Source organism: Delphinapterus leucas, chromosome 16 (assembly GCF_059928025.1).
Source record: "Delphinapterus leucas isolate spDelLeu-1000000601 "Yukka" chromosome 16, BTC_Dleu_Yukka2, whole genome shotgun sequence".
Lineage (NCBI taxonomy): Eukaryota > Metazoa > Chordata > Mammalia > Artiodactyla > Monodontidae > Delphinapterus > Delphinapterus leucas.
The window spans coordinates 52,997,442-53,013,255 of record NC_143144.1 but is presented as its reverse complement, the minus strand read 5'-3'; the positions used below and the strand labels follow the sequence as shown (position 1 = coordinate 53,013,255).

Here is a 15,814-nt window from a genome sequence, read left to right as displayed (position 1 = left end):
GTGGGCAGAGCCAGGCATCCATCCATATTTTAAAATGTTCCCCCGGTTGATTCCAACGTGGGGCCACGTTGCAAAACACTGACTTAGATAATAAAGATCTTTGAACGTCATCTTAAGCATCTACCTTGAGGTATGTCAAAAAGGTGCCGAAGATGAGGGAAGCCAGTATTATAGTCACCTGTTTCAGTACATGCAGCCAGAATTTCCATGTTTCTATTAGATGTTTTAAATGCCTGGCTAGCACTCCTTGGCTTTTTTACTTTTATGGAAATCTCCAAAGAGTGTATGAAAGCCAGATCAGCTTTTGGACACAAAAACTTTTCTAAAAGTCACCTACATAAAAGTGAAAGCAGCAGGCCCTCAGAGGGGAAAAAAAAAATTAATTACAAAATACCCAGCACCAGAATAGGGTCTCATTTGATTGGAATTGGCAGTGGCAGAAAGTGGTCTCCTGTGGGCATATTTCAGTAGTCCTATATAATTTGTCAGTATGGTAAATTATAATTTACCTCGTAAAACCTGGTAAATTATCAAACCCCTAGACCACTGGGGAAAATGACAAAAAAGTTCATGCATTTATTCATTAAAGAAATATTTACTGATGACCTGCTTAGTGCCAGGCTCTGCTGTAGGTTTCAAAATAAATAATGATGTGTAAGTTTCTGCCTTCCAGGAGCTTGTAAACTACTTACATAAAAAGGGGTTAGTCAATACAACTTGACCTGAATGCTCCCCTCAAACAAGGGCTGGATTAATCACTGGGTCACCCCAACTGGAAAAAGTCAGTACATGATTTCTATCAACTTAGATGTCTCAAAATTCTAAGCTCCAAAGGAAATGTCTGCCACTGTGGAAGAAGATGTACTCTTGAGTGACTTGTGTTCTGGGTGTGATCCAAACAGCATTTAACTGGGTATAATCTCATTTAAGGTTGGCCTTTCATTGCCAACCTTGAAGTTGGACTTTTCCTCAGTAGGAAGACCTGTATCACACGCTGAACTGGGTGGCAAATGGTCTACTGAGAGTTGTAGGCAACCAAACATGCATTAACTGGCTAGGCCAGGAAGTTATGTCGTGGCTTAGGGGAAAATGTGGAGTAAGGGTCTCCAAAAACTCATGGTAGAACCCATGGCCTAGAATTTCAACAGCAGAGGGCGGTGCAGCCGATTTCACAGAAAGAGTTTTACTGACAAGCCCCCCCCAGGAACTTGCCCCATGATAAGATGAAACTTTATCAGTGAACTCAACGAATAGTAAAATACGCTAAGTGTTCAGGGTTGGACTTACTGCTGTTTTCCATAACCTCTACTCTGGTCTGACCGTTAAAGTCCCTTGCGGGTACTCGTGACCTTATAGTTTGGGGTGGGGTGGGATGGGGGAGGAAGGAGGAATGAAGTCAGTCTATCAGGCTTTCCAAAAGAATGCTTATCCTTGGTGTTTGGAAAGAGTGTACAAATTGGAGGGGGATCACTCCCCAGAGAATTAGTCTGGTCCTTCTTGCCAGTGACAGCGCTGACAAACACGTTACAACACAGTTTGGGGAGAGGGGAGGAGGACAGTAAGAAAAACTAATTCTCTGGGTTCACACGTACCCCTCTCACTTCGCAACGGCGTTCGGACAAAACCAGACACCAATCCGTAACTAAGTTTCGCTTTAAGTCTACGCACCCAGGCCGCCCGCTCCGTCCTCCCCCAAGTACGGACTCCAAACTTTCTGCCCCTCACTCGGCCCCCAGGCCGTGGAACTCCTCCCGGCAGGCTAGGCTCCGCTCCGAAGAGCCCCGAGGCCCGGCCCGCGTCCTCCCCCAAGGCTGCCCGTACCTGTCCAGCATCTGCTGTAGGGCTTGGTCCGGCATCTTCGTCGGAGGCGGCGCACTCGCCTCCCCAGTGGGCCCGGTCAGGGCCGGGCCCAGGGACAATAGCACTGAGAGGCGGCGGAGTAGGCCTCAGTCCGGCGGCAGCCGCGAACCCCCCACCCAGCCTCCCGGGGCGGCTCCGCGAGCCCTGCGGTGGCGGTGCGCGGCCCGCGGGCTTCGGGAGGAGGCGGTGGGGAGCGAGGAGGAGGAGCCTGGGGCGGGGAGGCGGCGATCGCGGCCCGGGTTCCTGCCCGTCGGCCCAGGGTTCCGGTCCATGGACCGCGGGCGCCGAGTTGCTGCCGGCGGAGGAGCTACCTCTGTGAGGTAAGAGTCACCACTTCAGTGCGCGCCGGGGTCACGACGCAAGGCAGCCCAGAGCAGCCTGGGAGATGTAGTCCTCGGACCGTCCCCGCAAGAGGCTGCACAGCCCGCCCCGACCACCGCCGTCGCGCCCGCCGCCGCCCGGCCGGCGCCCTCCCGTTTCCTTCCTCCAGGGGGAAAAATGTCCTGAGGGCCGCTTTCCAGGAAGCAGCGGGATGTGCCACTCCACCGTCAGTAGCATCAAGGTCAGCCCTCCCTGTCTGTTTCTTTTCTCTCAGCTCTCGTGCTCAGGTGGGACCGAGCCAGGTGAGGGGGGGGGCGGGCCAAAGGGCCATTTCTCGGCAGGGTCCCCAGTCGCGGCCGCGGCGTCGGGGCGGGCCGTGGCGGGGGTGGGGGTGGCAGAAGTGCCTTCTGAAGCCCTCAGCGCTGGGGCCAGCGTCTGCCGCGTCTGAACCCATTTTGGGGAGTTACGCAACCCCCGTGAGGGGTCGGATGCTCTAGTACGTGAGGTTATTCCTGAGGGGTCGGAAGGGCAGTGGCTGCCTAGACGAGGTGGTTCCCACCAGAACCTCTCGGTGTATGTTTGCCCGACGAGGGGTGGGGTGGGGGAGAGGGGCGGGGTAATGGGGGGAGTTTATTCCCTCCCTCTCTAGGAACCTTCTAAAATGTGCCTGGGCTTTCAAGGGCTCGTCACTAGTCTCCAAACGGAACGTGTTCATGAATAAACAGCTCTTGCTTACTCAGCTGTGGGTCGTCAGGGGTGTTTGTTTCTCTCTCTGCTGCTGGTCGCTGTTAACCATTTCTAGTCGCCTTGACACCTCCAAGCAGGTGGATGTGTGTGTGGGGAGGGGAGGGGATCAAGAGGGAAAAATCATGAATCGCTCGTTGATTTATTCTCTGACGCTCTAGGGACAGCTTTGGCGGGAGGAAAAGAGCTGTTGGCTAACAGGAATGCGTCTTTTGGATGACCTGTGACGTTCTCTAGTGCAGCGATTGGTAGGATGTCTGGTAGTTTTCCCCTGATTATGCCTAATTTCTGCCGCAAGAGGTTTGATTTTTCTTTAAATTAAAATGTGTTGCTTAAACTCTTTATTTTTTTTTTACGTAGAATTTTATAATCCGCTCTTAATTCTCTGCTCAAAGTCTGCTTCCTGAATATATTTGAACTAGAGTGTACATCACCAGGAAGAAAAACAAAAATAACATGTGACCAGAAGTTTATTTGGCCTCCGATTTCTGAAAGATGCTTTTATGAAAAGCTTTGGGAATTTACATGACTAATTATAATTAATGCTTCACCTTTTTCTCATGAAATGAGAAGCAGGCCCCTGACAGGGGAGGGAAATAAGTAATTTAATCAGGGTGTTTGATATTTTAAATTCCTATTTATCGCTACTCCTACTGGGTAAGTCTTCCCTTACTGCGTATTTATCTCTTAAGCAATTGTCAGCCACAAGGAGATTGATACATACATGCCGCTCAAAAAATAGAATTTGATCTTAGCATATTGAAAAAAAAGAATTTATAGTAGTATTTTCATGAAAATTGTTTCCTGGCTGTGTCAAAAATCCTTTGAAATAGGAAAAAAAATTTCTGTTATTCATCTTAAGAGTGATTAGCAAAAGAAAAAAAAAAAGCGATAAGCACCTGACCTAGTAATTCCACTCCTTGGTATCTGCCTAAGAGAAATAAAAACATGTCTACGCAAAGACTTGTATGCCAACATTCACAGCAGCATTATTCCTAATAGCCAAAAAGTGGAAACAGCCCAAATACCCATCAACTGATGAATGGATAAGCCAAGTGTGGTATAGTCATACAACAGAATGTGATTAGGTTATAACAAGGAATGAAGTTCTGATACATGTGACAATATGGATGAACCTTGAAAACATTATGCTAAGTGAAAGGAGCCAGTTACAAAAACAACATATTGTATGATTCCATTTATATTAAATGTTAAGAATAAATTCATAGAGACAAAGTAGATTAGTGGTTGCCTAGAGCTGGAAGAGTTGGGGAGTAATGGGGAGAGATTGCTAATGGGTATGAGGTTTCTTTTGGGGTTGATGAAAATTTCCAGAATTAGACTGGTGATGGTTACACAACATTGTGAATTATATTGCAATTAAAAAAATAAGATAAAACAAAATTAGATTCTCGTGATGGTGGCACAGCTCTGTAAATATACTTAAAAAACTGAATTGTATGCTTAATATGAGTTAATTTTCTACTATGTAAATTACATCTCAGTAAAGCTGTTAAAAAATTAGCTCCATAGAAAATGTTCATAAGGACATCTAAAGAGAAACAGATCAACAGATAACTGATAATTCTTTAACTTTTTATATTTTTTAATTAGTATGGACAAAAATCATGATTGATAGAACTCATAAAATAAATTCCTTCAGATAAATTTGAAATGGGTGACACACATAGCTTGAATTTCAGTATTGTTTGTCAACTTTGTTTTCCTTGGCTCTTGTGTTTTCAGATAAGACTTGGAATAATTGGAATTATAATTTACTTTCTGATTTTGAAGGAAAAAACTTCTTACTTACTTAGATCTTAGTCTGACCCCCCTCAAAATAAAAAGTTGAAATGCACTTATGCATTAATAATTTTATAATGGATTTAGAAATACCTGAGTATGGAACTGTTCTAAATATGTTAGGAAATTTAAAGTAGTATATTACTTTTATGTTCTCCCATGACACTTGTTTTGAACTGTCTGCCAAAAGGGACCCTGGAGATATTCCAAAGAGATATATAAAGTATCCAGGTGCCTTCCAAGGAGAATTGTCAATTGCCAAATTTGGTGATAAACTGCAGGCTGAGTCCACATTGCAGGCCACAGAATATTCTTCATTAATTTATTCAGCAGACATTTCCAGAGGATTTATGATGTGCCTGGGTACTCTAGTCACAAATTAAACAATAACTACCCTTTAAGAACATACAAACTACCTACCAACACTTACATTAAAAAAAATTAAAACAAGGCATTTACATATGAAATACTACATAATGATACATGGAAGCATATGATGAAGTGCCAAATGAACTGGCCTAGAAATACAAAGTGAGGTAGAAGTTTAGAGACTGTTATGGGCTGGTGTGTTAGAGAACTTTGTGAAACAAGGGGAATTTAGGCTCTACCTTGTAGCATAAGAATTATGTAGGTAAAGAGGTGGAGAAGGATCTTGGGTCTGGATAAGGATGAAAAGATGTAGAGAGAGGAGTTAACCTCTGTAACTGGAACTGTGTCTCTGTTGAGTAAGAGTGAAAAATATGATTGGTTAGTTAAGTAGGGAATAGTTAAAAGGCCTTGAAGCTATTAATTCTTTTGTTAAGTATTTATTGAACAAGCAATATTTATGTGACAGGCACTAAGCTAGGTACTGGAGATACAATAATGAGAAAAACAAGCATGGTCCCTACTTTTGTGGAGTTTACCGTTTATAGTGGGAGAGAATCACATGAATACATTTTTTAGGTTGCAAATGTAGTACATGGTGTTATGAGAGATAATAACTAGGGTTTTTACCTAGACAGGGAGGTCAGAAGAGTTTCTCAGGAAGTGTCCATTATGCTGAGAACTGAGGAAGAGCAACAGTTAATTGGACAAAGGGAGGAGGGAAGAGCATCCCAGGCCAAAGGACAGCATGTGCAAATACCCTGAGAAGGAAAGCCCCTTGGTGAAGAGGAGAAATCGAAACAAAGAGAGGACTTGGGGTAAAATGGGACCACAAAGTCAGTCAATTGACAGACTCTGAAGAGCTTTGTAAGCCAATTTGAGGAATTTTGCCTTTATCCTAGAATCCTGCTGGGAGGAGGACGTAAGAAATGGACTCCATTATGTAGGAAATGGAGTGTTAACTTGTAGTGGTTCCCAAACCTGCTGTGAGTCAGAGAATTACCCTGGAAATTCTGATCCATGTGCCTGTAGTTGTGCCCAATTAGCTGTTTTTTTAAAAAACAAATTTCCTAAGTGATTATTAGACCAATGGTATCTCTGCAGAAATACCGCAGTGGTTGAGAGCTTCAACTCAAACCTACATTTGAGTCTTAGCATTGCCACTCAGGGGCTCAGCAATTTGGGGTGGGTTATTGAATCTTTTTAAACCAAAGTTTCCTCATCTTCAGGAGGAGAATTACAGAACCTACCTCACTGGGTTACTGGGAGGATTAAATGAGAAAATTCATTTAAATTGTTCAGGACAATGCTGGGTACATGGTTAAGAGCTCCATTGGTGTTAGCTCTTAATTATTACTAAAAGTTCTTGAGTCAAGGTGAGAGTGATTTAGGGGAATTAATTTCGCAGTGGTATGCAGGGTGGGTTGGGCACAAAGACAAGTTAGGACTGGCCTAGGTCTCAGTAACTTAGCCATGGTCTGTAACTATTTCAGAAGTTTGCTTTAACACAGCTATAAGTCCTTGAAGAGCCTTAGATTGGCTAAGTAGTTTTCAAATAGATAATGTTCCTGGGTCTCTTAAAGGACTTTTATAGGGAGACCTTGGTCCCCAGAATACATTTTACTGGCTTAGCATCTATAATGTTACTTTTTTATATATATATGTTTATTTATTTTATTTATTTTTGGCTACATTGGTCTTCGTTCCTTTCTCTAGTTGCAGTGAGCGAGGGCTACTCTTCATTGCCGTGCGAGGGCTTCTCATTGTGGTGGCTTCTCCTGATGCAGAGCACGGGCTCTAGGCGCACGGGCTTCAGTAGTTGTGGCACGTGGGCTCAGTAGTTGTGGCTCGCAGGCTCTAGAGCGCAGGCTCAGTAGTTGTGGTGCACGGGCTTAGTTGCTTCTCAGCATGTGGGATCTTCCTGGACCAGGTCTTGAACCCCTGTCCCCTGCATTGGCAGGCGGATTCTTAACCACTGCACCACCAGGTAAGCCCTTTAAGATTACTTTGAATTGACCTTTTCTTAATTCTGGACAGAGGCTTCACTGGCCACTTATAGAAGACAGTCTAAAACCTGTCTCTTTATCTTCATTTGCTATGCAGAGAATAGAATTTTAACAGCTTATGTCAACTCTAATGGAAAAGATATTTACAAAGGGTAAATAATTTTACAAAAAAAATCATCATCTACTAATTAGTCTTCTTTTCCTCATAAATATTGTGGAAGACTCATTACTTTTCATTGTCCTTGGTTAAATTCCTCTCTCCGGGTTAGGTGTCCCTGGGATAAGGCAGTGGTGTGTCAAGAGTAGGTAAAAATCACAGGATAAGATGCCACATCTTCCTTCTTGTATCTTGTTTCAGGAGTATCAATTTTATGCGAAAATGTACACATAAAGAATTATTTTCTTTTTAAACAAGCGTGGATGTCAGAGCAGCAGTTCTCAAAAAGTCGTCTAACAGACTCCTAGGGCTACCTGAGAACCTTTCCAGGAGGTATGTGAGGTCAAAGCTATTTTTATAATAATACTAAAACATTATTTGCCTCTTTCACTGCATTGGCATTTACACTGATAGCACAAGCAATGGTGGATGTAACTGCTTGTAACTTAGCACCGTTAAAGGCACTGACACCAAACTGTACTAATGGTTATATAGTCTTCACTACCACACACATAGAATAAAAACAAAAGTTCACTTAAGAATGTCCTTGATTAAGCCGTAAAAAATATTCATTTATTAAATTTTGACCATTGGATATGCATATTTTAAATATTCTGTGTAATGAGATGGGAAATATGCACACTTCTGCTGCATCCAAAGTATGATAGTTGTCTCAGAGCAAAACACTTTACATGATTGAGCTACAAGCTGAACTATCTACTCATCTGACACTATTTTACCTGAAAGACTGACAAACATTTTAAACTTTTGTGCTGTTAAGAAAGTGAAAAGACTTTCACTCGTTTCAGAATGGGAGAAAATTTTTGGAAATAATATATCTGAAAAATGACCTGTGTCTAGAATATATAAAGATATGTTGCAACTCAATAATAGAAAGGCAAAGAACCCAATTAAAAAATGGACAAAGGATCTGAATAGACATTTCTCCAAAGATATACAAATGGCCAGTAAGCACCTGAAGAGATGCTCACCAACGTTAGCCATCAGGGAAATGCAAATCGAAACCAGGATGAAATACCACTTCACTCTCCCTAGGGTGGCTATAATAAAAAAGATGAATAATAAGTGATAAGTGATAATAAGTGTTGGTGAGAATGTGAGGAAGTTAGAGCTCTAGTACACTGCTGATGGGAAGGTAAAATGGTGGGGCCATTTTGGAAAACAGTCTGGCACTTCCTCAAAATGTTAAACATAAAGTTTCCGTATGACCCAGCAGTTCTACCTCCAGATATATACCCAAGAGAAATGAAAACCTGTCTACACAAAAACTTGTACATGAATGTTCATAGCAGCATTATTCATAATAGCCACAAAGTGGAGCAACCCAAATGCTTATCAACTGATATATGGGTAGATAAAATGTGTCCATACAATGGAATATTATTCAACCATAAGGGATGAAGTACTGTTAAATGCTATAGCATGGCCGAACCTTGAAAAGCTTGTGCTAAGTGAAGTAAGCCAGTACGAAAGAGAACATATTCTATGATTCCATTTATATGAAGTGTTCAGAATATGTAGGTCTACAGAGACAGAAAGTAGACTAGTGGTTGCCTAAGGTTGAGGGAGATCGAGTTTTGAGGAGTGACAACTAAGGTGTGCAGGGATGTGCACCTCTTTTTGAGGTAATGAAAACATTCTAAAATTGATTGTAGTGATGACTGCACAGCTCTGTGAATATACTAAAAATCACTGAAGTGTACACTTTAAATGGGTGAATTATTTGGTGTTTGACTTGTATCTCCATAAAGCTGTTGCTTAAAATAACACCAGATAAAGCCTTAAAATCCATTGTTAATTGATGTATTAACTTATGACATATCAATATAACATAGTATTATATAGCTGAGCTATTGAAACAAATGAGATATTTCTATATAGGCCATAATGAAAAGTTGCTAAAGATGTAGTGGTCATCAGTTAGGTTTTTTTTTGTTCCACAGAAATCAACTCTAGCTAATTCAGTCCCACTAGGGGACATTTGTTAATGTCTGGAAACTTTTTTGATAGTTACACTAGCATCTGGTGGGTTGAGACCAGGGATGCTGCTAAACATACTATAATGCACAGAACAGCCCCTCACAACAAAGATGTTGTAGCTCAAGATGTCAATAGCGCTGAGGTTGAGAAACACTGAGCTAACTTAAACAAAAGGAAATTTATTGGAAGGAATTGGGTGAGCTCGCAGGATTGAAAGTAAGGCAGGAGAACCAGGCTGGAAGCAGCCAGATAGGCTACCACAGAGAATCATCTTGCAGCAACATTCCATGCTCTCACATGGGTTCAGCACTGGAATGGATAAACTCCCTCCAACTGTTTGTATTCTGCTCACTGTTCAAAATATAAGGAGAGAGCATCTAATCAATCTTCCTTGCCACTTGGCTAAAGGAAGGCAATGTACCTTGAATGAAGGCAGTTCCTCAAAAGGAAGTACATTCATTAGCAAGCACTTTTGACTATATAGTTATGATTCATTTACTATCTAGGTGCTGAGGATAGATGAGAGCAAAAGAGACAAAAATGCTCTTGTGGAGCTTATATTCTTTTTTTTTTTTGCGGTACGCGGGCCTCTCACTGCCGTGGCCTCTCCCGCTGCGGAGCACAGGCTTCGGACGCGCAGGCTCAGCGGCCATGGCGCACGGGCCTAGCCACTCCGCGGCATGTGAGATCTTCCCGGACTGGGGCACGAACCCGTGTCCCCTGCATCGGCAGGCGGACTTTCAACCACTGTGCCACCAGTGAAGCTCCCGGAGCTTATATTCTTATGCTGCTAAATCAGGGCAGATCTTTAATAACTTAAAGAAGGTTGAATAGTTGCCAAACTCCAAAACCAATAAATACTACCCATATGTTAAGTGAAAAAAGCAGGGAGTAGATAGTATCTATAGTGTTATCCAAATTATTATTTTTTTAACTTAGCATGTGTATGTAAGGAGATTTCTAGAAAGACACATAGGAAATGTTTTTTGTTGTTGTTTTTTTTAATATTACGTGTGGATGGTGAAACTGAATATGGGGAGAGAAGCCTACTTTTCATTTCATTCCCTTATGATGTTTTCATTTTCACCATGAGCAAGTATTTCACAGTTAAATTTTTTAAATTAAATTTAAAAAAATCATTGGTGCAAGTGAAGGATGATTAAAGGCTTTTAAAAAGTCACAATATTGGGAGTTCCCTGGTGGTCTAGTGGTTAGGATTCTGGGCTTTCACTGCTGTGGCCTGGGTTCAATCCCTGGTCGGGAACTGAGATCCCACAAACCGTGTGGCCAAAAAAAAAAGTCACAACATTATGGTGGTTCTGCTTATTATGGAAAAATAGAAAGAAAGAAAGAAAGAAGAACACCTGACTGGAAAGTGTGGCCTGTAATCATTTAACATATTTGTTGAACACCTACCTGCCTTAGGTCCTTTTTGGACAAGGTGGAATATAAGTAAGTAAAATATAAAGCAGCAACCATGTGTGAGGCACTCTGTGAGGTGCTGTAGCTGGGAGGGGATTGACATTTGAAAAAGACCTGACAGCTGCCCTTAACGACTGCCTGTTGGCATCTAGTTATTGAACACCTAATATGTGGCATGGGCTGGGCCCTGTACACACATTATCTCAAACCCTAACAATGACCTTATCAGATGGATGGCTGTGTCTCTCATATCACAGATAAGAACTTGAACACTGGAGAGATGAAGTCATAGCAAATAAGTGGCATAGCTGACCTTTGAATCCAGGTGTATCTGACTTCACTGGAGAACAGTGTATGAATATGTGATAGTTAAATAACAAGTAAAGAAGAAAGTGATTTATTGCAAGAGCAATCACAGAACTACCCATGATTAATTTCTGAAGAATTTTACAGATAGGTACCCCAGGAGCTCAGAGAAGGGAAGAGAAGTTGCTGCATATTGGAGTGGTCTGGGCAGGCTTCCTAGTGGAGGAGTGGTTTGAATTGGGTCTCGAAGGAGGAGTATATGGATATGTAAAGAGAAAGGCAGTGTCAATCTTTACTAAATGCCTGCTTGAGTCTAAAAACACTTCACCTAATCCACGTAGCCTCATTTGGGAGGTGAGGAAACAGAGGCCTCCGCTTACACCCACCCCCTGCCAGGAATAGGCTCTTAATAGGCCTTAATTTTTGGCAATCTGATAGGCGTGAAGTGAAATTTCATTGTCATAGTCAAATGTTTACCTCTATTTTATAGCTTCTGGGTTTTACCTCTTGGGTAAGATGAATTAATGATAGAAGAGAAAGTGTATGTAATAAACTAAAAGACCAGGATATAGTCTTTTGGGAGAATAGATATTCAGTATAAGTCATTTTCCTCTACTAAAAGAGTTTTAGGCTTTTATGAAGGTATTATAACTAATATGATACCCTACAGCTGAAATCTCAACTCGGTAAGTCTGAGAAAGATCACCTATTTGTTTATTCAACACAAATTCTTAAGCTCCAACTATGTACCAGACACTGTGGGAATACTGGGGATACAAATATATGAATAATACATTGTTAGTCTGTTCTTGTCATCAGGTTGTTTACCATTTAATGGAAAAGACATATTGTCATATATTTACAATATATGGAAATCTGAGCCAATATATCTGCACACACTCCCTGAAACCTAGGAGTCCTCCTTGAGTCATCCTTCTCCCTCATCCCCCTACCCTTCAGTCAGTCACCAAGTGTGGTCCATTTATCTCCTAAATATCTCTCAAATCCATTTATTTTTTTTCCATTGCCCCCTCCCTTCACCCTAGTCCAGTTGCTTGTCATCTCTTACCTGGGACTACTTACTAGTCTCATAATTGGTCTCCCCACCTTTGCTTTCATCCCTTTTCAACTGGTTTGACAATTGGCCTCTCCAGTTTACTCTTTCTTCCTTCGATTCATAAGTAGAATGACTTGTTAAGAAATGTAGAACTGCTCATGTTGCCTGCTTGAAGTCCTTCTGTGGCCTGTTTAAATCCTGGTGAGAAGGAGCCAGCAGAAAGCATAAATTTAGCAATTTGGGGAAAAGGGGAATAATCCATGAATTATGCCTTCTAAGCTTCATGAGGCCAGGCCAGGACCATACCTGTTTTGTTCACTATTGTATCCCCTGTGCCTTGCACAGAGCCTGGCCCTTGGCAGGTGTTCAGTAAATATTTAGCGAATTTTTAAAAGGGAGAGACACTTCTAAGGAGAGAATGAACCCTGAGATGTTTGGAATTGGAAGTATTGATACAAACTAATGATTTTATAGATATACATACATAGATAAATACACACAGATGTGTGCATCCATATGCTTTTGGCTCTATCTGCTAAGAGGAGCTAGGGCAGTTATACCCCAGAACCAATGAGTATACCTAGTGCTATCTCCAATAGAGGGAACAAAGGCTCTTTGGAGAAACTGCTAATCCTAGACTAGTAGGAAAGGACAAGTACATGAACCTGGAACATCTGCAGTGCCAGAAAGTAGGGATGTGATAAAAAACTGATGGGGCCATGTCAAAAGGGCCTAGGAGTCAACTTGAAGGGACCCCAATGGCCAAATCAGGGACATTTTGAGTAACATAATAAATAATGATAATGAATTGTAACCTGTAGAATAAAATATGAATCTGTGAGTCTATGCTATTAAAAATAAATGAATAAATCAGGGGATAAGGAAAAACTCTTCCTTATAGTGGCATTCCAATTAATTAGAAGCGTTGATGAAAATAGCAAATCACCACTTGCAAACACCACAGGAATAATTGATATAGGCAAGAATCATTGATGGATGCTAAAATTAGTGGGTGAAAGTATGTTGATAAACAGGATGTTCACATAGTCAGAAAGTATCTTCCCAAAGATATTTAAGTAGAAAGGGGAAAATAGTAGCTTTACAGTGGAGAAATCTGGCAGACACTACCTTAACCAAGTGATCAAAGTTATCATTACCACAATGGGGCATATCCACATCATGTTCCTTTTGGAATGATGCACTAAGAAGGACACAACATGACTTCTGTGGTATTATTGCCAAAAATGCATGACCTGAATTTGATCATGAGGAAACATCAGAGACACCAAAATTGAGGGACATTCTACCAGATAGCTGGCCTGTGTTCTTCAAAAGTTTCAAGGTCAGGGGACTTCCCTGCTGGTCCAGTGGTTAACACTCCACGCTTCCAATTCAGGGGGTGTGGGTTCGATCCCTGGTCGGGGAATTAAGATCCTGCATGCTATGCCGCGTGGCCAAAAAAAAAAAATAAAGTGTCAGGGTCATGAAAGACAAATACTGAGGAATTGTCCCATATTAAAGGAGACTAAGGAGACATGACAACTAAATGCAATTGTGTGATTCTTGGTTGGATTCTTAGAAGGGGCATTAGTTGGCCAGTTGGTAAAATAAGGTCTGTAAATTAGATAATAGTACTGAATCAATGTTAATTTTCTGATTTTGATAATTGCACTGCGGTCATTTAAGATGTGAACATTTGGAGAATGTGGGTGAAATGTGGAGGGAAATTCTTTTTTGTAACTTTTTTTTTTTTGCGGTACGCGGGCCCCTCACTGTTGTGGCCTCTCCCGTTGCGGAGCACAGGCTCCGGACGCGCAGGCTCAGCGGCCATGGCTCAGGGGCCCAGCCGCTCCGCGGCATGTGAGATCTTCCTGGACCGGGGCACGAACCCGTGTGCCCTGCATCGGCAGGCGGACTCTCAACCACTGCGCCACCAGGGAAGCCCTTTGTAACATTTTTGTAATTCTGAAATGATTTCAAAGTGAAACATTAAAAGTAAAATAAAACCCCTTTTTTTTGAATTTTATTTTATTTACTTTTTTATACAGCACGTTCTTTTTAGTTATCCATTTTATACATATTAGTGTATGTATGTCAATTCCACTCTCCCAATTCATCCCACCACCACCACCACCACCCTGCCTGCCGCTTTCCCCCCTTGGTGTGCAGACGTAAAACTCCATTTTTAATGGTTTTGTATTGCCCTCACTTACTTTATCTTGCTTTACTTTACTCCCCACCTCCTTCCAGCTTCCCAAATGAACCCTGAACTCTAGCATGCTAGCTAGTGGCTTTCTTCTTTAGTTCCTTGAATACACCATGCTTCCTCCTCTTCAGATCCTGACGGTAAGAAGCAGCATGGTATTCTCTTTGCATGGAGCATACTTCCTTTGAAATTTATCCTTTTGTTCTTTAAGGCTCATTTTACTTACTCTAGAAAACCCCTCCCTGACTCCCTAATGCAGGTCCCAACATTGTATGGTTTCATAACATCTGGTACTTTTTCATAGCATTTTTATCACAACTGCCATGAAATTATCATGGAGTTTACTGTTTAAAGTCCCTCTCATTCACTAGAAATGAATGTTCATAAAAGATGGAGGGATTGTCTTTTTTTGCTCAATATTATTTCCCTGGAACCTTGCACAGATTTTCAATGACTATTTGAGTAATTAATGCAAGTCATGCAATGGAGCATCCCCCCTGCCAAAAAAAAACCCAACACAACTTGGATGAAACTGGACACAGGAGACGTTTTAAGTTTGAGGAGATGAAGGCGGGGACCAGAATTGGTGGCAGTGACAGAGAAGGATAGATGGAGGAGTCTTATCATGGAGCCATAGGACTTGATAAGGGAGGAGGAAGAGTAAAAAATGACTCAGGTTTAGTCATGAGCTGCAGAAAGGTACACAGCTGAAATGGCACTTGAGTCACTTTTCCAGCAGTATTTTTTGAGAGTATGTTCCTAAACATTTGAAAATGGTCTCTATTTATTTTTCATAAAAATGCTTTAAGTGGTAAAATACTGTATTATGTGGTAAATACCAATTGTCATGCCAATTGGTATGTTTGGCATACTAAAAAGTACTAGAGTATTTTAATAAAAATACTATAAACCCATGGTAAAATACTGCCTTGATTCATATTAAACAATAAAAATGACTATATGAGAACACCTGAGTATCCCTCTGTAGTGGGTACTGTGGTGCTCCAATCCACATCCTCTCATCATGGGTAATGTACTCCTCCCTCAGCTGCTGGGAATTTTAGTTCCTGATGGTGAAAAGCTTTGTTTTTGCTGGGTGTTGCCTTAGGTTGCAGGGAACTGCCTCACTTTAGGTTATCCTCCCAGGTTATGCCTCACTGGCCCACAGCCAGTGACTGGCTGATTTAAGATGCAAAGACCCAGCTTCCTTGCCTTATTTGAAGGCAAGTCTGAGGGACCTGTCTCAGCTACCACAGGTGTTGGCCAAGTTGCAACCACTCTGGGGTCAGTGGCTCCCTCTGACTCTCCTGGTCTTCCTCATTGCCTTGCAGATCTATTTACCAGTTGCGTCCTGCCTCAGTACATCTCTTGCTTGAAATTGGTCTCAGAATCTGTCTCCAAGGAACCTAACCTATGACACTATCTAATCTGCCTACTCTCTAAAGGTTGCCATCATTGGAACCTCTGTGTGTGTGTGTGTCTGGGTTTTGTTTTTGTTTTCTCCCCCAAATATACCCCAAAAGTGCCCAAATTAAATGTACACCTTGATGAATTTTCAAAAACTC

General features: G+C 41.8%; 2 protein-coding genes across 2 annotated transcripts in view; one reads left to right on the top strand and one right to left on the bottom strand.

Annotated features, from left to right (window-relative positions):
* Positions 1 to 2,197, bottom strand: part of MARCHF5 (membrane associated ring-CH-type finger 5) — a 54,929-nt gene extending 52,732 nt beyond the window's left edge. The window contains exon 1 of the mRNA XM_022569352.2: positions 1,822 to 2,197. Coding sequence (XP_022425060.1) covers positions 1,822 to 1,856 — 35 coding nt within the window. The 5' untranslated portion in view covers positions 1,857 to 2,197. The remainder of the gene's footprint in view (positions 1 to 1,821) is intronic.
* The window catches only part of CPEB3 (cytoplasmic polyadenylation element binding protein 3), a 202,824-nt gene continuing 188,960 nt past the window's right edge, over positions 1,951 to 15,814 (top strand). The window contains exon 1 of the mRNA XM_089897927.1: positions 1,951 to 2,422. The gene's annotated coding sequence lies outside the window, so the exon portion shown is untranslated. The remainder of the gene's footprint in view (positions 2,423 to 15,814) is intronic.